A 25216-nucleotide genomic window follows, 5' to 3' on the forward strand; every position below is an offset into this window, starting at 1 on the left:
AGAAGCTTTGCAGTTTTATGAGGTTCCATTTGTCAATTCTTGATCTTAGAGCATAAGCCATTGGTGTTTTATTCAGGAAATTTTCCCCAGTAATAGATTTCTAATGAGAAATTATCGGAACTGTAACATTTCTACACTTCACAGGCAAGAAGGATTAATATTAAATTTTGAAATGAGAAGATAAAGCCAAGAGATTTGAGCATCCAATATCACTTTCCCAGAGTTCCATGGGCTTAAGTCCCTAATTACCAACTGAATGCCTCATTCTCTCCACTGTCCCCCTCCTTCTGTGAGCATGGTGTTGCCATCTGCAGTCTCTATTTTAAAAAAGAAGTATCATCATGGACAGCAATGAAGATACAAAGAAACAAAATGTCATTTGGATTCCACCTACAAAATATTTTATATTTCTTTTATTCCCAGTGAAAGAAACCAACCTCAGTTCATTAAGCACAGTCTGTGCAGACGAGTCAATAGGCATATGCCTGAATGGTGAGAGCATATGGAGTAGATCACAGTCCAGCCAACTGCAGGCTTCTAAGGAATCATCAATGAGGTTCCTAAGCATGAATAAAAATAAAGCAATTTTCACATCTTCTGATTATTAAATGCAGAACAAACCTTTCTGTTCCCCGACTGATTTTTTTTCCTTATTAAAAAAGTTCTAGCACAGAAAGAGCATTTGTTTCATATTTTATTGAATTTCGTTTATATTAAATTAAAAATATATTTCTGACAGATTCATGTAACAAAAAGGCAGAACAGTTTTCAAATTGTTCATTTGGGATGATCAGTACGGAATGAGGCAAAGCAGCTCGCATTCTATATTTGCCTTGTGCACGCACAATTCTTTCCCAAGAGTCAAAAGAGGATCCTTGAGAACTACCTCAAAAAGCCTAATTACATCCATTTAAAATACATTTTCTCCCTCATCCTCTATAACAACAGAAAATAGGGAAAGGAGGGAAAAGAAGCTGAAGGGTTGGAGAAGAATCGGGAAATTATACTAAAAATAGACCTAACATTAAAAAAGTTAGTATGTGTTAAGTGCATAATCCTTCATAGATAAAATAGAAAAAAATGAAAATAACATTTCACCACACACAATTGGCATATCCTATTGTGTAAGCGAGTGCAGAGGTTGGACACATCACAATAGTGCTGAACACAGAATCACAGGTAATGTCAAAACGATAACTTCTAACCAAAAGAGAAACAATCACAAGCCAATTACTTATATACAAATCAACCCTAAAGACAATTATGTTCCAAATAAAGATGCTCATCAAAGAAAATCAAAGCAACATTATCCCTATTTACAAATGCAGCTAGCCATGTCTTTAACAAGCTATAAAAATACTATTCACATTTTCAAACATACAGTAGTAGTTTTTGTTTGTTTGTTTCAAAAAAGGCAGCTAACTTTGAATGCTGGGATTTAAATGAAACACTGATGGCTTACCAGCAAGTTGTGTTTTTTTTTTTTTTTAACAGCCCTGTCCTTTGATGATTCTTCAGAGGAAAGAGAGCTGGTTTTCTGTTTACATGTCAAGAAAATTAGGGAACAGACATAACTCTGCCTCTTCTGCAAATTGCCTCCCTTTGTCACCCAAACTGATCTTAGTTAACTACTGTGGTGCGTGCACGAGATGAAGTTTTGAAAAATTTAATGTGACCTAGTTTAGCGTGTGCCATGAATTATCTTGCGCATTAATACCATTTACATTTGATCTTGTTCTAATGATACTGAGAGAGAGATGATCAAGCAGCCAGAGCATGTGGAGAAACACTCTTGGTGTGCAGCAATGAAGGCCATGGTGCTCAGGTGATGAGATGGATACAAGCTAGCCAGGAAGGTGTGCATTCAAAGTTAACTGCCCCTTGCACAGCTGCTCAGTTTAATAGTCGACCCATTTAACAGCAGTACCAGTTTATGCTACATATTTCAAAGTACCTTACTTAAAAAGAACGGCTTACATATATCTACAGTTAGAAAATAACTTTCATAGCTGATTCCGGAGTAATTCCATAAGGGTTCTTGGTTCTTAGAGTTCTATGGTAGCTGTTCCCTCACTCCCCACTCCCAGCCCCTGAGAGATCAAGAACTATACAGGGAGATGACTCTTACATTAAGGAAAATGACGCAACCCCTCCATTAACCGAAAAACACTGGAAATGATACTTGAACATCGGATTTCTGTCAATAGAGAGGGAGTGTGGTTTGCTTTTCTTCAAAAAGGTAACAGGCCCGGGGAAAACATCAACATATCAGGGATAAAAGTAGCAGTAAAGACAAAGTGGTTTGGACAAATTCGACTATTGCCTACAGATGCAAAAGCTCGTTTTCTTGTACTTGTTTATCTATACAAATATAAACACTTTTAGTGACAAGGGGAAGACACACTAAAGTATTAAAAGGAAAAATTCCTCCTAAAGTAGAGAAAGAGTAGATAGAGTTCTGTCAGTCAACACAGACTTTCATTACAGTGAAACGGTGCTTATTATAAATTTGTTAGATAGATGGATGTTCCAACAAGAGTCACAGGAGGTTCGCACAGGTGAATTGCCTTTACCTTCGTGATAATAAAACTCTTCATTTGGAAAAAAAAACCCCAAAACTCTAGCAGCTGTAAAATATTTATATCAGAAATAAAATAAGGTGATCAAAGGAAATAAGTTAGTTGGCGGCAATAACTTAGTTTTATATACATACATAAAAACTATATATACACATATATAGTTTTCATGGAAAGATTAATGTAAGATCTAGAAGTGTATGTACATACAATGAGAGTCTTAAGATTCATTACAGAGCTAACTAATCTTAAAATCCTATAGAGAAGCCCACAGTGATAGAATCAATTGTCACGAAAAAACAATCTTAACACCCTAAACAATATATATATCTTTTGTGCTGTCTTTTGTTTGAGAAGCAATTTAAACACCTTCTAGAGTGGTTAGATATTTTAATGGAAAAAAAACCATCAGGCATTTGGAGGCAAAGGCTGGGTCAGTGTTTCAGAAGAGGATGTGGTTCTTCAGAGATCCACTATGGCTTAAGAAAGTGGTACCCCAGGAAAGCCACTTTGAACTTGTGATAGAAAAAAACATGGCAAAGGCATTGTGAGAGTTGGGGGTGGGAAAGTAAAGATGCTATTTTCCTCTAAACGTTCCGAGGGAAACACAATGTCCTATTTATGACAAGGTGATCACTTACTTGCAAAGTTGGCTTTCAAGGGATTTCTTTCCAGGGGAGGCATGGATATCTTCCCTTAACATTGGGGCTTATATAGTCTTTACAGCCTGTGGCACTAGAAGCATTTTTCTGTGCCTAAACCATCTCTCGGCCAGGAGTGAGGTGAGACACACCACACACTTTTGTCTCCTGATTAAGTGAGTGGGACTTGAACAGAGAGAGTCGGAAAGTCTTAACATTTTATCAAGTTTCATTTAGTGGAGAAGCAAAGCAGTGTCTTGTGTTGGATGGATTTATATACACAAACACAAGGGCACCTGGCCTGATACAATGTTCAAATCTTCATGTTTATAACAGGAGAGAGAACACCTTCAAAGGCAACTCTGGGCTTAGAAAAAGGTGTCCAACCAGAAAATGTAAATGCTGGCCTCATCTTAGAGTCATCATGGAGAAGGTCTGAACTGTCAAAGATCTTTTAAAATTATGTCGGATTCACACTTATATTCATATATCATTTGGTCATGAACCAATGGTCAGCAGGGGATGACAGCCTGCCATTGCGTGTCTACACCAGTATAAGACTGTCCCTCAGATACAGAGAGGCACAACCGGATTCTGTGCCCATGATACATGCAGTAGAAATTGGTTTGTCTGGCTTTTTAACTGCTCATAGCTCTGCTCTTGGATTTCCTATTTGCTCCATAACAAATAAACAGTTAAAAAAAACTAGAGTCCAAAAGAACACCAATAGAATAGCTTAAAATTCTTGGTTAGGCATCTATTTATCAAAAAAATAGTAACAATAAAAGTGAAAATGGGTTCCATATTGGTTATATCTGCAAGATGGTAGGAAAAGAAAGGACACTTCACAAATTAAATATTTTGCTTGCTTTCTAAACCACTGGGGTAAGCACACATTTTTTTTCCGCAACTGCGAAAGGCAATAGACCCTTTTTGAAAATTTCCATTATTCATTATAAAGGTCTCTTAAATTCTCCTGTGGTTTATTTGCCTGTTAAACCCTTCAAAGTGATATCTGCAAACCAGAGTCCCCAAATACAGCATCACTTTATACTTAATGAATTAAAATGAAACGAAGGGCTAAGAGGACATGAGAAAAATCGACTGTAGCACTATAAAGCCAGTCTTTACACGTGAAACATCACTATTCCTGCTATCTGCTAACTCCAACAAATAACCATTTAAATGGGAAACTTATTTACTACGCAAAATCCATCCTACGTTTTCAAAGTCTGAATTTTATTGTTATTTTATGCTCCTTGCTAGTTTTTCTAATTTAATTTGGTCATTACTATTGAAAGCATTTAACATCTGCTAGCCTAGTGAATTCTATGTCTTAGAGCATTGTCATGATTGTGTCCAATTGTACACATGCTTGCATGGTCACCATTTTTATTACCTTATGAGCTACGTGTACTAGTTAAATAATCAACACTTACAGGTGGACAACAAATTCCAGTTTTTAAATAAAGGTTAAACCCGTTCAAGAGAATCTTGTATTTACAACTTTCTGTGTCAGGCACAGGCATAAACACGTTTGTTTACTCTTTCTAGTTTTGACCCTTCAGGAACTCCACCACTTATTCCACTAACTTCATCTATTCATGAAGCCTCATATCCCTCCTTTTTTCTCCACCATTGACAATATGTGTCATTCTCCAAAGGTATAGGACATGACAGTGTCTCACTTAGAAGTCCCCCATTTCTTTTTCAAGATAGGGCCTATCAGACATTCTTCGTGACCTATGAAAAGCAGGTTCATACTTAGTGAGTCTTCCATTTTTTGGTTTTTTTTGTTTGTTTGTTTGTTTTAGTAAGTCTTCCATCTTTCTTTTTTTTTAATAGTTTGCAATTTGCATTGTTTCCACATCTCTTCAAGAATGCTTCTAGAGAGAGTGATCCATACCTAATCTGTGCTGCGAATGTAGTTAGTTCAGCTGGGCATAGCTTTGTTATCAACTTTGCTTGAATAGCAGCACTTTGGTAGCTCTGAACTTCCCCCAACTTTTCTCTGCTCAAGACTGGCTTCTTTAAGTGGCTAAAAAAATTTTCCTCCCTGAAAGTAGGATTTCCCAAGATAAGCTTGATCGTTACAATTTGATGATTTAAAAAAGATAAGAAGCTCAAATTTAACATTAATTTTACTGCTTTACAAATAGATCCTGCATATTTTGATTGGTGCTGCCCAGTCTTGGGACCTGCTATTCCATAATCTACAAGCTTAGTATTGGTGTTTTACAGTTTCATTTTACGGGGTTAAACATGTTGTTCTCTTAAGCAAATGAGTGTACATCCTCCATGATTCCTACTTGTTGTCCCATTAATACATACTTGAATAATGTCCCCTAGAATTCAGGGCCTAGGTAGTCAAATCTAAATAAACAAGAAATACCAGAAAAACTGAAATCAAGTATATATTAAAAAGTCATACAAAGGAATGATAAAAATGGCACTTGGGGTCATTCTCCCTCAAACCTGCATCTAGGGGAAGATGAGTGGAACTGCAAATCCTGTGCTTATAGGGAAGAAAAGGGCAACCCTCATTGACTACATTTACATTGAATTAACAGCTAGGAGATTATCTCCTTTCATTTACTAATGAAATAATTGCTTTCTTTATCCCACTAGAAGCCACGGGGATATTTTAAGTGATAAGAAAAAGTCCTTGTAGCATTTCAAGGTGCTGACAGTAATGGTTAGGTATAGATTTATTTACTAACAGAGGCTTACTTTAAGGGAAATAGGTACTTATATAAGGTCCCTTGTCTTAGTGGATGCCTCTGAATTGGGGTGAACTTTGGGTTTTCAGGCTGTGGCCCCCCGGATCATTCTGCATCTGGTAAATTCATGGCTAAATTCCTCTAGACAGGATCTCACAGACCCCTCTGCTCTTTCCAACTCTCACTTTCAGTTCGCTTGCCATCTCTTCCCTGAAGAAGAGAACAAACCCAACACTTCCCAGGAGTTTGCCCTGATTTTATGGCAACACTCCAGATATATCAGTTTGCCAGTGATGTAATGCTCATGTGGTCCGGTTTGTGTCTGAGAAAGAACACAGAGGCGATTATATTTGTCATCTTCAGTAGCTTGAAGGATGTTTAAAATATATCCCAATGACTTCTGAAAACTTTTACAAAATGTTCCATGTATCCATTCACAAAATAGCTAATACAATCTGATTCCTTGGACTCATAGAGAAATAAGAATGTCACAGCAAATAAATCTAGATTGTTAAAATTTGAAGTCAGGGATGGTTTCACTTATCCCCCACATACTTTCAGTAGACTTTTAATATCAGTTGAATGATTCTAGATTTGGATGCACGGGTTTACTTTTTCAAAATAGGTAGAAACGTAAACTCCCTTGAGAATTTTCTCCCTTAAGTACTCTCTATTTTACTGAGAAGATTTTTAATCTAATTGATTATTTTTTTGCTAGTGAATCTAATGTTCTCTCAAAACTTTAACAGTAGAAAGAAATGTTTAAAAACCTAAAAGACTTGGAGGAGAATTTTGTAGAAAAGAGAGATGTATTGTTTCCTTATTTCCTAAAGATTCATTTGTCACTGTCCCCATCACTAACCTTAACACTATAGGTGCTTTTTCAAAATTAAACCTATCAGAGGGATCTACAACCTGGACATAGTATGGTAGTATATGAAGAAAGAGTCATTACATAAATTATTAAAAGATTAATATACTGGATAATAAAATAATTGCGTGAGAAGGGTTTTCATGTTTATTTACAACTTTTAACTCAAGCATGGACCTATTCATAGGCTTCAAATGTTGATGGTTTGCTTTTAATTATAGCAACTTAGGTGTGAAGAGTTAAGTCACCTAGTCAATATAAACAGAATGTCATTCCAGAATCTCTATGGAATTCACGCCAGTCCTTAACTTGCATCCGTTCACACAGAGAGTATAAACTTAACATACTTCCTTACACAGCAAATGTCACATCATATGAAGGTAATGTGCTGACCCTCTCACCACAATCCCTGGGTACTGTTCCAAAGTCCTAATTGGCTTGGTTTGGTATTTCCACAGTCTGTCTTTATCTTACATCCTTTTTTTTTTTTAAAATGAAGTACTTAAATTAGTTAATCTGCTGGTTGCTTCCATATTGCTTCATTCAAAAATCCAAAGTGGTGTTCAGAAAAAGAACAAATAAAATTATAGCTTAAGTGCAAACTACATTTCTGAGTACCTTCCATGTAGACGTACCCAATCCAGTGTTTCTCCCACTGCATGGATCCCCCACGGGACCACCCTGAAAGTTTCAGTAGTTTTGTGAACCACACAGACCTGTTTCTTAGCATCCCTTCTACTCCTAAGATTCCCACTGCCTTGTCAAGCCTTCTGGGGGAAGAATAAAATGGTAAAGAATGAAAACGAAAGGGAAGACGAAACTCAGTAGTGTGAAACATGAGATCTAGTTTTGATACTATTTTTTACTACTATCTTGGCTTTCTCTTCTAGTTTTAAGGACTGAATGATTTAAAATAACAATCTCTACATCGTATCATATGTTTTTGTTTGAAGTCTGTCAAGAGGCCTTTATGTAAACCTCTTTACAATTAGAAACTGCAGCCAAAAGGGGAGCAACTGATATAAAGGAATAGGCCAAAGCAAACCAAAATTGAAAAGAAGTACACAGAGATGCCTTCCAAGCATAATTGCCAGTTATAACTATAATGGAGATTTAAAATTCACAAAAGCTGGATTGGCCATTCTTACTTGCCAAGAAAGAAACTATTGGAGAAAGAAATTGGCTTCTCAATCTCAGTTACTATCAAATGGTGTCCAACTGCTTATCTTTTTGTTCTAATGGAAGCCTTAGAATGATTTCAGGGATGCTTGAATATGCACAAGACTATGGCTACAGATTAGAACAGAGTCTGGGCTTCCGATCATCACCAGCATTGATAGATTAAAGGGAGATGGGGACAGGGAGAGAAGGAGGGAGAGAGTGCAGAGTGCAAAGAGAACAAAGATGGGGCTCTTTGACAGCAGGCGGTATTGGTATTGCCTTACACTTCCTAGACCTTCTCTAGCTCTGACAGACACTCTGTTAACCAACCCATATGAAGAAATGAAGAAACAGTGTGTGCCCCTCTGTCTTTCTCTTTCAGTCTTTCCTTCTAATATTCAAGTTAGGTAAGCACGGAACTATCATTGCGTCTCTACGGCTTCCACTCGGAAGTGTCAAAACTACTGGCCTTGGGAGAAGAAGGAAGACTGCCAGAGAAAGAGGAGGGAGAAGGGAAATGGAGCGGGTGTGTGTTTCTCCACCTAACACTCTAGCTGAGCTCACACCACAGTATTCCGGTGTCTGTAGGGCGGAGGGGGCAGCATAGTGCCTGGCTTCAGCGAGAACTCTGAGAGGTACTCAGGATTCTCTGCCACAATAGGGCGGATCCGTCCATTCTGTTTATAAAAATATTTTGTGCTGTATTCCTGCAGGTAGTCTGGGTGCTGAAGAGTGCTCCGGGGTGGCAGGCTGTGGTTCCAGTAGTCGGGGTTGTCAAATGCTTTCTTGGCTTTCTCTGGCACAGACAGTAAGCTGTTTTTCATGTACTCTGCATTTCCCAAGGCGTTGGTGAAGGTGTTGAGATAAAGGGGCTCATTCACGTACTCATCCTCTGCCTTGGGGGGACCGCTGGAAGCGCTGTGATACTCTGGATTATCTAAAGCTTGAAGGTCTCCATTCTTCCTCCGGGACACAAAAGGGTTCTCTTCCACAGGATTCAGATATTCTGAAATAATACAAAGATACTACGTTCAGACATCTACTTCTGGAAAACCATAATCAGGTTAAAGTTAACAGCAATGGTCAGTTTCTTTAGAACAAGGGAGCTATGAATTTGTTTTCATAAATTCTCAGACAAAATGAAACAAAGCAAAACAAACAAGCAAAACAAAACAAAAACCTGAAGATTTTATCGGAATGTGGAAAGAGAGTAGGCTCAAATGAAACAAAATAGTGACAGAAAAGTTAAGGGCAGAATCCCTGTATTTTAAAATATTCTTCTCTTCTAAATGCACCTAAGTGCTTCCTTTTATTGGGGCTGTTAGGATGGTATACTTGTTCTGCTAGTGGAGAAAGTGGTTAAAGGCTTGCGGACTTTACAGCCGGCCCGAGTTTGGTTCCCAGCATCAATACAAGACCACTGATGACAACCTGTAACTCTAGCTCCAGGGGATCTGATGCTCTCTTCTGGCCTCCAAGAATAACAGCACACATGTGACATAAACACAGTTATGAACACAAAGAGACACACACACCAATGCACAGATATAAGCACGTATACATATAAAAACAAACTAAAAATTTCCCCAAAATACCCTCTAGACAGAAATTTTCATTTCTGTTTATTATCCATCTATCATTTATCTAAGCTATCATCTATCTGTCTATCTATATGTATCTGTCTACCATCTATTCTGCGATATAGTCATCAAAACCCTCATTATACGATGTTAGGTCATTTAGGGATCAGTCGCTTCTGTTTTATAAACAGTGAACAAAGTCATATAATGATGATTTCATAGGGTTTCACACAGTTCTCTTCTAAATGCACCATATATGGCTTCTAATGACACTGATGGATATCATCCCGATTCCTACATTTAATAACCATTATTTCTCTTCTCCGCTTGTTGTATGGATATATTAGAAGGAAAGAGAATTTTTGGGTTTGATTTTAAAACTGAAATGTTATTTAACCTGGGTGTTTAACTTTTCTGTGTTTATTAACTCACAAACTAACAAACAATCTTCAAGATTGTGGTATGGGTAAGTGCATACAGAATCAAATATTATTTTCAAAGTATCACACACACACACACACAAATCACAATTTCCTATGGTAAACTTAGTTCTTATAGATATTTGTAAAATACTGGGATCTAAATCTGAGTTCTCTTGCGTGCTAAGAAAGCAGTCTACAACATTCACACCCCAACCCTAAGCTAGGGGAGTGAAATTGCATGGTTTAAATAAATCAGCTCGTTTATCATTGGCATAAAAAATTTTGGCCCTTTGCCAGTAACACCTGTCTTTCCAACCTCCATGCCAACTTCAACAGAGCAATGGTTCTGAAGTCCTAGAATATTATAACTCATTCAACTACTACATTAAAGATGGCGTTAGGTTGCCATATCTCAGGCTTCCTTGTCTAATACATCACTTCAGGATTTTGTTAAAAATCCAATTTCTTGTTCAGGTCAAGCCTGGGATTAGCATTATTGAAAGAAATACTTAGGCACACAGAGACCACTGATTCTGAAGTGGCAGTGGCCTGGGCCTTTTGGATTATAGATCTCAAATGTCACCATTCCTGCAGGCTGGAAGCTTGTTTCTCCACCCCGCATGTTTGATGGCAGTGATCACCGAGCACAGTCACTTGAGAGCGATCAGCGTGTACCTTGTTTTGGCTTGTCATGCATGGGAGTCATGTAGCCTTCTTCATCCAGTTCTGCTCGAGGGTTCCGTTCTGGGGCGAACACTGTGGGGTCGGCACTATACCTCTGAGTGCTACTGTCCTCTTGGACGTGGGGTACCACTGGCTTTCGCAGGGTACCATTACAGCAGGAGTCATCAAACATCTCAGCCGTTGCACCCTGGGCGACTGGAGCCTCTGGTATGGTGCTGGTTGTGGCTCGGTAGGGCATGGGCATTCCTTGTTGTGTAGCGAAACCCCCATCCTGGTACACAAACTGATTCTGTTAAAAGATTAGAAACGCATTGGGAGAATCAGCTGGTAGGGAAATTGTAGAAGAAACCTGAATGTTATTAGCCATATGGATACCGAACACATTGTCTTGCAAATTTAGTAATCAATTAATTTTTGTTTCCCTGCGGGCTAATGAAGTTGAGGTAAATACTAGAAATACGTGAAATTCTATTTTTCTTTGCTGTGCATGTGTGAGTGAAGTTATATATGCATATGGAAGTTAGAGGTCAATGCTGGGTGTCTTCCTTGATAGCAGTGGTTCTCAACCTTAATACCTTTTCTCATGTTGTGATGACCCCTAAGCATAAAATTATTTTCTCGCTACTTCTTAGCTGTAATTTTGCTACCTGATATGTGCTCCCCAAGGGGCCACAACCCCCAGGCTGCTATGTAGCCTCTACCTTAATTCTTGAGGCAGAATTTCTCACTGTACTTGGAGCCCATCTATTTCCCCAGACAGGTTGGTCAGCAGGCCCTAGGGAATCTCCTGCCTGTATCTTTCCAGTGCTGAAATTCCAATCTCTAGCTCTTTGTGTCCTGACTTCGTTTTCTTAATAGGTAAAAATCATGGAGAAATAGTTTGAACGTTTAATTTTTAAAATCACCAAGTAACTAGAGCGTGATCTAATAAAAAAGATTTTATGTTCCTTTTCTACAGTTGCCTGAGTTTGTTATAATTTTGCTATAAAATGTTAAAACAAATGGCCCTAATTGCAGAAGTATAGTTAAACATTATTAATGCCAATGCTACCCTCTGGTCTGTGGCTACTATGACTTTGAGTGTCCAGTCCCTACCAAAAAGACAGTCACGGAGACTCAGACCTTGCAGCACATGACCTGCAGTCATGAGACTGAAGATAACATCTTCGCCCAGTTGGATGAATTTTTTCACTAATTATTGAAAGTGCCTGTTGATGTATGACATCTTAGCTCCAGTTATCACCTGAGATACATTCTACACAGGCAGCTACAGGACCTACAGCCAGTTCTTGACTCACTGTTGGCAAAGGCAGAAATGAGGAAATTATGGGAAGACAAAAGAAGAAATGATGTTAAGAGAGAAGACCAAAACTCCTAAAAGATGATGGCCAAATGCGAAATACTTACTCCCGACATGGGGGTGTAGGCAGGAGGAGGGCTGTGTCCAATTTCACTCTAATAGGAAAGAAAAATGGAATGATGGATATAATAAGAGGCAACATGGATGAAAAGTTTAAAAAAAAAAGAAAAGAGAAAAGAAAAGATACGATTTGCATGAGCCAAAAAGGAAAGTGCACAACAGTGGTTTTTTTCCTAAATAGTCAAAGTGTGTTCATTTCCACTATAAGCAAGCAAATTTAAACACCAATTCTACCCCAAGACAAAGAAAGTCAGATTGAGAAAGTAAAATTTTTAATGATTTAAAAAAATAAGGCTGACATGGGAATCATCACTTTTTTCAGACTAACACTAGAAGACTGGGGGTGGGGAGCTAGGAATAATGAAACTATATTTTAAAATAAAGGATGTTTGGTTTTTGCATATCAAAAGACCAAAACAGCTCCCTGCTATTTAGATCATCACAAGATGCCAGTTTGTTTCCTTAGAAGAAACAAAAAAAAAAGGGGGGGGGGAGGGAGAGATTCGAAGGCGATAGCAGGTGGATTCCAATTTGTCTGAAAATATTTTTATCAAGCTACATTTATTTTCACCATTTCAATAAAGGCCACTCAGTCTCTCCTTAGAAACAAACCACATAGTATTTTATCTTCTATCTTAATTTTTATAAAGTAAGATACGGAAGAAAATTAAAAAAAAAAATCTTTACTGGAAATACACATTCTATTTCTTCTAGGTAGGCAGACTTATAACAAAGTTTTGGCTTTAAAATCTATATTTTTATAGCTTAATATTCTATCCTTCAGGCTATATAAAAGTGGAGGCAAAATACAAGTGGCTCTTAAGGACAATGTTTCTTAGAAAGAGAAAGAGGGGATGTCTGCTCCGTAATATGGAAATATACTCATGTATTCACTCACTTTTAAACATACTAACTGCCTTCTCTGGGAGAACTTCTCTGCTTTGCTGGTAGAGAGCCTAATGAATAATGCTGCCATTATGATCCAGCTCTCTACATCTGATCCGAACCCAACAGAGATGACTAAAATGCCTTCAAGCCACCTATGCCATTTATATGAAATATCCTTGCTAAATATCCTCTCACGTCAGTGTTCTGACAACTTAAGAGAGTCATAAAGCAATCTTAGGAGATTGTTTCTATGAATAATAATTATTTAATGTAAATTGATAGCAATTGAATCATACAGTTTCACTTATCCAGTGCTGCTTGTGTGAACGATCAAAGAACAAGTTTTCTAATGAATTTACAATACATCTCACCCTATGGTTACTTCTCCAGTCACACACAGAGCTGAGTGAGGCTGTATGTGTGCTTGCCTTGTTTCACTTAGGATAAGAGCACTAGGTCCATCTATGTATCTGATGATGCATATACACCACACATTCAGTAATGCATGGGCATTCGGGTTATCTTTATAGATATATTTAACATTTGGTGCACGGGAATTGCCACTATACTATACATGTATTCTTTTGTCCTGTTAGAAATTTTAGGCTCCAGGTCGAATCACACATATTCAGTTGTAAAATATATCCCAGCTTTATCCTTGGTCACTACTTTGTTCTTCAGAATGACAAATTATGTTCTGTTCTATTATATAAATGTAGACCATATATAACATATAAGTATATGTTAGCTAATAAGGATCCTGAAGACAAGCAATCTCATGTCAATGGTGTCCATCGAAGATACATTTTTAATGCTTATCTGTTCTCTAACCATCATAAATATGGCTTCCCGTACCTGCTGTCCTTTATAAAGACAGAAAATCAATTCTATTCGTCCATAATATTTGAGAAAGGAATATTTTATACAGTTCAGTGATTTGTAAAATTGAGGAGTGGCATGAAATAAAGTGCAAGAACTGTCTGAATTAGCATTATAACATTTCAAACCCCAGACTTATTATCATCAATCGCCGATTAACTAGTATTTGACTAATGTTTATTAAATATTCATGATAACAATGACTGGTCACTGTTACAGATGTTAGAAATACTATATGGCCCACTAGAAAAGATGTGGACACACTGTTCATTTGGGATTTATACAGACCTATTGGATATTGTCTGAGATTATACAATTAAAAACAAATGAACACTAAGGAATCATGCTGCTGGCATGAATTCACATGAGAAGGCAGAGTGTTCCAAAATATTAGTAATTGCCTGTCTTCCTTCGACCTCTTACTTGCCACAAATGCCTGTTCTGTGGGTAATGCTCGATTTGAATCACAGCTAAAGCTAGAGTTGACTGTGCATTTTGTATTTTTTTTTTTGAACTTGAAAGATGAATGATCAAAGGACTAAGTCACAAACCATTCTTAGTCAGGAGACAGCCCGTTACCTGTCTTCATTTTCTGGAATAGAATGCCTTTACTTTCCAAGGTGGTGTACTGCAAATAACTGGACTTTTGCAGTTAGCTTGCTCTGAGAGAAGTGAGGTTCTGTCTCATCCTCTGTCTCATCGAATGCATCTTCCTGTCCCTGCTTTGACAAGTCTCGCCATCAGCAACCTGCCAGCTCCCTCTCTGGACACACTGCCAAACAGCTTCCCAGTGACAGAATCGCAGTAACAGAATGTCTTCATGCTTTTTTTTTCCCCTTCCCGGTTTTCAGCATTAAAACGGAAACAAATTCTACACAAAACCCTTAACGTTCATGTTCATTGTTTTTAGGGTTACTGGCTGCTTTTTATGTTTCTGTTTCCATTTTTCTTTCTGTTTGCTTTTTTATCTGGTTTCCATGATAAAAAGCACCTCATTCATTTCCCCATGGAAGGGCCATGCAGCTCCCAGGGAACATCTGCGAGGCCAATTAGCTGGGCTGGAAATGTGATATAATTGTTGTTTAAATATATTTAAATTACATGTTAATCACTATGTCATAATTTATGGGCTTTGAAAATAACTTTTTGTACTTCAGAGCCAAGCCAGATTTCACTTGCTTTTGCTGTTTTCAGTTTGCAACAGGCGCATCCCATTCCCCCTCTTTCTTAAATTCTCAGCATTCGAGGCGCTGAACTTTTAATATTGGAAAGAATGACAGCTGCAAGTAAATTGGATGAGTGAAAATTAAGATCCCCAACACAGCCAGAATGAGCTGGTGTGACCTTAGAGTCTTGAGCAGAACAAAGCCCTGGCTCTCAGTTAAAAAGGCTTTGTTTTCACGTCCTGCCACTTTCTGCTGTCCATCAAAGTCTGGCTTTGTGGATCCTTGGGAGGCAGCACCAGGTGCACTCATTCAATTAGCTGGTGAGAGGATTTACTGTCAGCAGGACAGAGATAGAAAGAGAGGGGTTAGGCTGGTGGGTGATGTGGAGTGTGTTCATGGTGGGGCGATTAGTGAGGGTGATGGATAGAGGAAGTTTAACGTCATGGCCCTATCCCTGGGACATTGTATGATTGACTTGAACCCAAATACCATAGGTTATAGAGAAGGCAAGTCTTAGCAAGTGCAGCAAATGTAGTGTTTGATGCACTTTCAACTCCTCAAAAATAACCTTACAGTTGCACGATACATATTTGAACCTTTATCTGATTACACGCACAGTATCGATGCTTGTATCATTTAATATTGATCCCAAGAAATTTTAAATAGATAATCCATTAATCCGCTATTGGTAGTTTAAAAGATTATCATACCAATGTGTGTTCTAAGAAAACATAAATTACACATCTTTAAATGCTTAACACCTATCTCAATTAAACGTGCTTAATGAGTATCTTCAAAGAATTATAATTTTTGACAGCAAGTATTACAAACTATAGCAATTTCAAGAGCCAAGAGTATAGATCCTGTCGTCTGAAAGGGAATGTGTCTGTAAGACATCGCTAATCCATCAGCACTAATGTATTGCCTAGACACTTCCACACAGTAACTATTATGGATTTTCAACCTTTTATCCCCCAGGGCATGTATGCTTAACAGTCTGCTGGGCATTTTCACTTTGTCACAGGTCAGATATCAACTCAGACAAAGTGTTTTTGCATTGTGTGCAATTTCTAATATACAGCTGTATAATTCTGTCTTCCTTCCTTACAAGTTTATGTACTTGGGGAAAACCTTCTAAAATGTACCCATGTGGGAGAGGCCTAGTAATATTTCAATTACTAACTTTAATCATTCTACTTGTCTGTGCTTTTATGTATACATATATATTCTATATGATCTATTACCTATCTATACATCTATTTATCTATTTTATTATTTATCACCATATATTTACTATGGGTATATCACCTATCAATGATTGATAAATCTACTACTGACCACCTATCATCAAGTGTTTTCAAATAGTTCTTCACTAGAAGATAGTTAACTTTAAAATCTTCATCACCAGATGAATCAGTCCAGTGAAACTGAAAATTTCACACCATTTTCTTTTTGCTTTAAGTCGTTGATCTAAGAGCCATTACATACTGAAATTCGAGAGTGTTATTAACACAGTCAAAAATGAAAGGGCATAAAGAAAAAATTACAATGGAGTCAACATTTCCTAGCTTTGTACAAGGTAAGCAATAAGATATTTCTCACCTCTCTAAAGATTAGTAATTGTTTGGAATTTATCTCTTTGCCCTAGAGTCAGTTCTAATTCTGTTTGCTGTTGTGTTTTACATCTTGACTGCATCAACTAAGACTGTGCAGGCTAGATTTTTAGTGTGGCGGTTAATTCCTACGTATGGGGGACTTTAAGAGGTTCAGACTTGTGAGGAGTTTGTCTTTGTTCTTCTGAGGTCCATCCATTAGATCTTGCAAGAAAGTTATTATTAGATGAGCCAGGTGGATTCTCCTCTTGCTATTTCTTCTGGTCAGATCATGTAATTTCTCCCTTCTTTTGAAGACAAACGTTACACAGATTCCAAACAAAGGACTACAAATGTCTTCCTAACTTTGGGGTCCCATTCTTGGATACACTTCACTATATCACGGAGCATTTAATAAACCCCTCTACCTCTTGGACCAGTTTTTCTGACTGAAAGGAGTATGGGCTGTATGACAGGTGGCGTAAAAAGTCACGTTCAGTCTTCCAATGGTTGGAAGAGAAAGTGAATATTTTCTCTTAAACTCACAGGATTGAGAGTTAACTCTTGCAGTGTGACTAGCATGAAGCAAAGACTCTTGAACATTTGTCTCATAAATACTTCTCCATCATGGTCAGCACCTCTCATTGTGTTTCAGTGTATTATCTACACACTCAACCATATCCTCTGTGCAGCACATGATAATAGGATATAGGAAAAAAAAACACTACATTTGGATGATGATTAGCAAAGGTGTAATTTTGAAATAATTATTAACTTAAACATTTCATTTAATAATGGAGAATTGGTTTAAATTTTATTTATTTATTTATTTATTTATTTATTTATTTATTTATTGTGACAGAAATGGTACACACATGGAGGCAAGAGAATAACTTGCAGAGAATTTTTTCTCTCATTCTACTCTGTGGGTCCTGGGGCTCAAACACTCAGGTCATTAGGATTAGCAGCAAACTCTTTTACCTGTTGAGCCATCTCAAAAGCCTGAGACTTGATGATGATTTAAGATACTAATTTTCAAAGTCATAAAACCAACTAGTGATAGTTCTGGAAACAAGATTCTCTGATTCTCATTTGCTATACATTATTTTATAACTTATGGTTTCAAATGGACATTTCTTAAATAATTTTAGAAAACTATTCCAGTTATCCATTTTTAAAAAGTTTCTAAAAGGAAGCCTCATTTCCCCCATGATCTAAGTGAAAGTATTTGCCCTACATGTGCAAAATCACACTACAATTTGTTCTAACATAAAATATATTGGAATACTTGGATATATTAATAAAGAATAAATTTTTGAATAAACATCAGCCTTTCTTTTTAATAGATTATGAGTTTATAGGACAATCTTACAATAGCAAATACTAGAGCCAAAAGTTGTCCCATAAATATGCTAATTAAAATTATTTATTAGATTAAAACTTTATTTACAAACAGCTTTCCTTCCACAGAGGGGGTATACTACTTGAATATTCTAGCTGTACAAATTAGTTATTGAAAATCAATACATATATACATCTTTATGATCACTTAATATAGTTAAACTTCAATAATGTTTTAATTCATGTAATACACATAGACATTTTATGTAATCTCTACAATTATAAATTAGTTTAAAAAATAAACAGTATGTAGGATAGCTTTGAACTAAGAAAGAAAAAATTATGTCCTACAAATAATCTGAGTTTGGATATCATTATTTTAAAATTTATCATGCCAGTATATGGTATGGTTATAATTTCTTCTTAGTGTTATTGGTAAAGGCTTATTTAAATCAGTTCCTCCTATTACGTTTCTGCACACATGTGTTCGGGTGAGAAGTTTTACTGATGATATCAGTTTATACAGTGGCAGAAGCTTACTGAACCCATTCAACCATGCTCATTAACTCTTATAACATTCCTCATGTTGGGTCAGTTCTTTTCCTTTATTTCCATATGTAAATATACTTATTGGAAAATATGATTCATTAAACCACATATGAGCCCTACTTAATAATGTTATTTACAATTTTTATATTATCTTATTTGCTTGCAAATAACAAACTGTGAAATTTTCATCCTTCTTTTGTAAGCTACATTAGAAAGTATATATATATATATATATGCAGTATTTGCATCAATAAATGCTGAAGAATGTAAAAATATATGAAAGGCATAGATTATCTAATAAGTAGAGTAGGATAAGTAATATTATTAATATTAATATAATATTAGTAATATTACTAGAACTACAAATTTCATAAAGCTTATTTTGGCATGTAGATTTCATCCTGTGTTTTAAATGATATGTGTTGGCAGCTCACAAGCATTTTCACTCAGCCCAGACAATGACCTCCTTGCTGGGTTCACATCATTTCAATGTTGACCAGATTGGAAATACCTCCAGTTCTGCTGGCTTCTGCAAAGTGTTTGCCAGATAAAAAGTGAATTTGTAACAATGGTTCATTCACCTGACTACTGCTCTTTAAGCTACCAGGTGGCACAGCTGTGACTGTGAGGGAAAAGGTTTCTCTCAGTCCACCTGGAATTAGGACAGCTGCTTCCTGTGAGCTGATCTGAATAAGGTACAGCGGATACTCCAGGAGAGCTCCTGACAGAGCAAACAGCACACGGCTGTCCCACTAGCCCAGAGCAAACACCACTTACATTTCATAGAAACAGGCTGGTATTTACAACAGATCTGAGCAAAATGAATATCGGATTGAAGGCAGTACCCCAAGAGAAAAATGCTTTCCCCAAGACCTACTTGTTCACAAAAGTCCAAACAGCTTGCTCGTGCTCTCTCTCTCTCTCTCTCTCTCTCTCTCTCTCTCTCTCTCTCTCTCAAAATCTGACTTTGCCGCTTATAAAAAGTGAGATGGAAAAATATTCAAAGCATTCCTGTGTCTATTCATGGACTGCTCTGGAATTTCCTGGAATTCAGGGGGAATAAATAGACTAATACTTCTTACTTCCAAAATCAACTGGATTAGTCAGGATCAGGGATATAATAATTTCCTTTCAAGTTCTAAAACAGTTAACATTTCTCTTTCAATAATAAGAAGAAATAAACCAAAAATAAAGCAGACCTAAAATAAACCAGACAGTATAATTTAAGTCTGACATGGATGCCAGCGGTGACACATTCACACACACTATTTTCTGCCAGGCCTACAGAGATAGCAAGTTACTTTCCTGAAAGTCAGATGGCTACTAACCAACAAGAAAATCTCCGCAAGTCTGGGTAGAAAAACAACTTTTATAACTCGATTCAGGGAACAGACAATTCAGCTACCTGATCCTGAGATCATGTTTGAGTCAGAAGGGGCCTGGCTGGTACTCCGAAGATGATGAGGTCTGTATCTGGTTCCTCACCAAGGCTGATTATTCAGTTTTAGGTTTATGAAATCCTCATTATTCTCTAACAGGCTTCTACTTGTTTCTGTTTTGCTTCTGTATGAGATACGACCATATTGTCCACCAGTTCCAGGTCCACTGATATGGGCCTTGTAGAGTCAGGAGAATGGCCAGATAAGGACAAGCTACACATCAGTTAACAACATAGGAAAAGGTGGCTGGAAAGGAGGAAACGAACCTAAATGATTCTCATTTGATCTGTTCAGGGACTCAGCTTCTCTGTCAAAAAAAATCTATTTTCTCTCTCAGATAATTCTAAGACTTCCTTGAATTAGTGTTCATAATTCATGGTGGACCTACTGTCAGGTAACACTGAAATATTGGTCGCAGATTCCCACATAATGGACTGCTACTGGCTTGCATCTCCATTGGGTTATCCTACAGGATTTCCAAAATTGTAATCTCTAGTGGAAATGACCATATGCTTTCCTCACAAATCAAATCTATTTGTTTTTTCATTTAGTGATTGATATTAATAATAACTCATTCATTTGTGCAAATCAGATATCTCAATGTTTTCCTAGATTTCTTCTCTACCTTACTCCTCAGATTTGAGCACCCAAGTTTTTCTTCTTAAAACATCTTCTAAACTCTAAAACTAGACACTTTCTTCATCTTTCTGTTGTGGTTAAAGATCCACATATCTTACCATCGTAATAATTACTTGGGAGTAAAGGAAATGTATTATTACTTCTAGCAGGGGAACTGGGTAAGACAGAATTCACTAGAGAACCCTAGAGTTTATGATAATTTAATTATGTTATCTTTTGTTGGCTAGAATACTGTAATAACATTCTTGCTGATCTTGTTTTAGGCATTCTTTTTACATCAGTTACTTTCTGGGTTTGCAAAACTGCAGCCACTCCCCTTGCCCTCAGGTTAAATGAAGTTCCATTGCATTGGCACTGAAGGCCATTGGTAATCGCAATCCTCGTCCATTTCCCAACTTCCCCTTTCCAACGTTCCTCACATAAGCCTCCATCTAAATAAAGTAGCCTATCAGCAGGTCATAGATTGCTTCTCTTACCCTCACTTTTCTCTCCAGGTTCTGTTCCCTTTATATTTCCTGATGGCTACTTTGCCTTGATTTTGTATCACCACATGGGAAACTCTTTATCCTGATTACATTAATTTTTGATTCATCAAATATTTACCAAGAAATCATTATTTATCTCGAGGGAATAACACATCAATGGTATCCCAGCTTTTTATTAGTATGGTTTTTATTTTATTTTATTTGCAATGTGATGGTTGGCTTTAATTGTTGAGTTGAAAAAAGAGAGAGGGAGAGGGAAGGTAGGAGAGAGGGAGGGACGGAGAGGGAGAGGGAGAGGGAGAGGGAGAAGAGAGGAGAGGAGAGAGAGACACCCAGGAAGCAACTCAATGAGGAATTGTCTAAATGAGTTTGGTCTTAGGATGAATACCTTCTCATTGTGGATGGTAGCATTGCCCTGGTAGAAAAAAAAAAAAAAAAAAACGAACTAAGTACTAGCACGCATGTATTAATTCATTACCCTGAGATTTTGAATACAGATGTGATTTGATCAATGTTTTCAATTTCCAACCACCTTAATTAGCCCACAATAATTACCTATAAGTGGGAGACCCTTAGTTAAGCAGACCCTTTCTCTCTTAAGTAGCTATTGCCAGTATATTTTAGCATAGCACCTGCAAAGGAGATGAACATAAGTTCTAAGTGCATTTAGAAGAGGAATTGCTCTAAAGTCTTATTTATAACACTGGTACTCAGCACAGAATCAGGAGAATGGCCAGATAAAGATATACTAGACATCAGTGAATAACATAGGAAAAGGTAGCTAGAAAGGAAGAAACATAAACTCAAATGCATGCATGATTCTGGTGAATCAGAATCTTAAGTACACTGTAGTGGTTTAATGATAATTGAGCTCCTCGGCTCATATGTTTGAATACTTAGTTCCCAGGTAGTAGAACTGTTTGGGAAGGACTAGGCGTGGCCTTGTTGGAGCAGCGAGGCCAGGCTTTGAAATTTCTAAAGCCAACACCATTCTCAATTAGCTCTCTTTGCCTTCTGCTTGTAGATCAGATAAAAGCTCGCAGCTACTGCTCAGCACTATGCCTGTCTACTGTTGCCGTGCTCCCCTCCATGATGATCATGGACTCTAACTCTCTGGAACCATGAGCCCCTAATTAAATGCTTGTTTTTATACAGTGCCTTGGTTATGGTGTTTTGTCACAGGAATAGAAAATAACTAATGCAGATTGTATTTATTTAGTCAAGTGTGATTTAAAACACCTTTGAAATCAGAAAATTCCACATATACTATAGTTAGTTCTAAATTGGCCAGTTGAACCCAAAGGCAAATCATGATAATCTCATTCATCTCACTTACTGTTACTAAAATCATTGTTTAAAACCTTCACTCTCATGCCTAAAACCAAAGTATTCTTGCTATGTGGCAAGCACTCGGATAATAAAACTTCTTAAGGCATCTGTGTATTTCCGAATGAGCTGGGGACATAGAAAACTCAGGTTTTATTACTGAAGAATATACATTTTTAATTAAGAATAACAGGGCAGACAGAGAGGATAAAGTGGCTAAGAGTATATATAAAATAATCCTGTCTTTGTAATTTCCACATGGCATCTAACATTTCTACACTATGGTACATATTTTACATTTTCAGTATTTCATGTGTGTGTGTGTGTGTGTGTGTGTGTGTGTGTGTGTGTGCATGTGTGTGTGTGTATTATCATAGTTGACTTGTATATAGGATATTTGATGCAAGACAATAAAATTGCAGTCTTTCCTTCAAGTAAGAGGCATGGTTAGCTGCTGAAGAAGAGAGCTTAGCTAGGGAAAGCATTGTTGCCAAGGAAATCCACCAGCAGCCAAGAGCCTTCCCTCAAACTTGCTGTGCTGATGTGCACAATGGGACTAATAATTTCCTATCTGGTTGAATTTCTATATTCATGGGCATCTCCAATATGTCTGAACAAGTTAAATGGTAGTGTGTAAGGGTGAAACCGCTGTGGATTTTTTTTTCCCAAAAGAAGAGAAAATAGAGCTGAATGCTGGATTTCCTATGTATCACACATACAAAGTCATACTAGTTGCTGTAGACCAGATATACATTTTTGTAGATGAGAGTGAAAGTACTTATATTGGTACAAGATTATGGGACAGTGGCAGCTGCTATCATCATTATCATCATCATCATCACCATCATCACCATCATCACCATCATCACCACCACCCCCATCATCATCACCACCACCACCACCATCATCATCATCACCACCATCATCATCATCACCATCATCATCGTTATTAGGGTGGTTCTTTTTGGTGGTGGACAGCATTTGTATTGTGTTTGAGTCTACTTTCCACTGTACAGTTTTGATGCTTTCACATATCTATATAGGAATTTTGCTACTACTCATCCCCTCGTTCCCCTCTCTCCTTCTTCTCCCTCTCTCACTGGTGTCCCCCATTTGCTCAAGGCCTTTCATTTTGTATGTGGCCCACTGAATTCAGAGTTTGTTACCTAAACATGAAGGGAGGTAATGTACTGCTGTAAAGGTAACTTAGCAGCAGCTGTGCTATAGAGGAAAATGGTACCCTCCTATCCAGCAGCCATTAATATCTAATAGTCTCTCTGGTAGGGGTGGTGCCTCATTGTTTCTTTTCTCAGCTCAGATTACATGTGAGTGGGCCTGATTTGTGCAGGTGACTTCAGCTGCAGGGAGTTCAGGAGTGGTAGGGATTATTTTTCAAAAAAAACCTCAATCGCAACTATCACTCGAAACTTTCAAAATGATTGGAATTATTGATGTAAACGAAGTAGCAATAAGACACTGAAGTTGAGTGCACACTGAGTAATTCATCATTTAACATCAATACTCACTGAAAAGCTAAAAATGTTTTGGTTTTTATGGTGCTATAGTAGATACATGTGAGGCTCCTTAAATTTTTTGGCCATTTGACCATGGAGAAGTGACCAGAGTCAGTAGAACCCAAATATTAGAAATTCCCACTTCTGTAGAGAATATGTTGGCTTTGATTTTCTTGAATTACTTCTAGTGAGTAGCCGAAAGCATGCAGACAGATTCTTAAGGAGATATGTCTCAGAATTCATACTGAAGCATTATTAACAGTCCAAGGAGAAGTCTGTAGCACTGCCTAAGTGTTTAGATCAAATTTTTCTTTCATGTGAGTGCCAGTCTTTTCAGAGAATTGACACTTTGAGAAAGGAAGATGATAGTGATATAGATGATACACACACACACACAAGCATACACACATACACACACAAAGAGAGAGAGAGAGAGAGAGAGAGAGAGAGAGAGAGAGAGAGAGAGAGAGAGGAGAGAACACCATGTAGGGAATGTTTGTGTCTGGTTGAAAGACAATTGCTGAGTTACTTTGTAATAAAATTAAGATCTAAAACATTTAAAAGTTCAATTAAGATTTTTTTAAGAAGTTTAAGTCTTAAAAAGTAGCCAATTCATAGAACAGCACTGGAATTTGTGACATTAATATAATCTGATAAAAATTGAAGTTGGAAGAAACAGAAAAGATATTAATTTTTTTCATACATAGACCTTTACCCCATCCTTTCTACTAGAGACTAGAAAAGAACAATCTAGAGGTTCCTACCAGATAAGGTAAGCTCCTAGAATATTTCCCAGGGCACTTTCTTCTTTACCATATAGTTTGCACAAATACTATCCATAATTTCAGTTTTCCTATGGCTCTTGTCTTTTCAGATGGAGTCTCTGTAGCCCAGGCTAGTCTGTAAACTACTCCATAACCCACACTTGCCTTGAACTTGTGATTCTCTTAACTTGGTATTCTACGTTCTGGGATGATAGTTATGTTCTACCTACCATACTTGGCTTTATTTATCATATCTTAAGGGAAGATTTATGGCCAGATGCAGAAATCTTGGAAAAAAGATAATATTATTGCTTAGTCATATGAATAAAATCACATAGTAGATTATTGCTGTCTTTCTTGCCAAAATATTGAAAAAAATTAAATAATGTATCTACCTCATCATGATTATATTTGAGACAAGTTCCTGAAATAGATTAACTAACAAGTTATGTAAGTACCTTTTCTGTCCAGTTTCTTCTAAAGTTATTTATCTAAACAGCAACGATAAATAAAAAGACCTAGTATCTCCAATTGGGGTGAACAAGTCTACATCCTTGCC

At 37.2% G+C, this 25216-nt stretch overlaps 1 protein-coding gene across 5 annotated transcripts in view; it reads right to left on the reverse strand.

Annotated features, from left to right (window-relative positions):
• Positions 1–681: 681 nt before the first annotated feature.
• Erbb4 (erb-b2 receptor tyrosine kinase 4) overlaps positions 682–25216 on the reverse strand; it is a 1072248-nt gene continuing 1047713 nt past the window's right edge. For 2 of the 5 annotated variants that reach the window (XM_063267662.1, XM_039084149.2), the window contains 3 exons: positions 12063–12110; positions 10647–10944; positions 682–8975 (listed from right to left, as the gene is read on the reverse strand). In XM_063267662.1, the coding sequence (XP_063123732.1) occupies positions 8530–8975; positions 10647–10944; positions 12063–12110 (792 nt within the window). In that variant the 3' untranslated portion in view covers positions 682–8529. The remainder of the gene's footprint in view (positions 8976–10646; positions 10945–12062; positions 12111–25216) is intronic. The other 3 variants (XM_039084150.2, XM_039084151.2, NM_021687.2) reach the window with 2 other exon arrangements.

The sequence above is a fragment of the Rattus norvegicus genome, chromosome 9 (assembly GCF_036323735.1).
Source record: "Rattus norvegicus strain BN/NHsdMcwi chromosome 9, GRCr8, whole genome shotgun sequence".
In the NCBI taxonomy this organism is placed as follows: domain Eukaryota; kingdom Metazoa; phylum Chordata; class Mammalia; order Rodentia; family Muridae; genus Rattus; species Rattus norvegicus.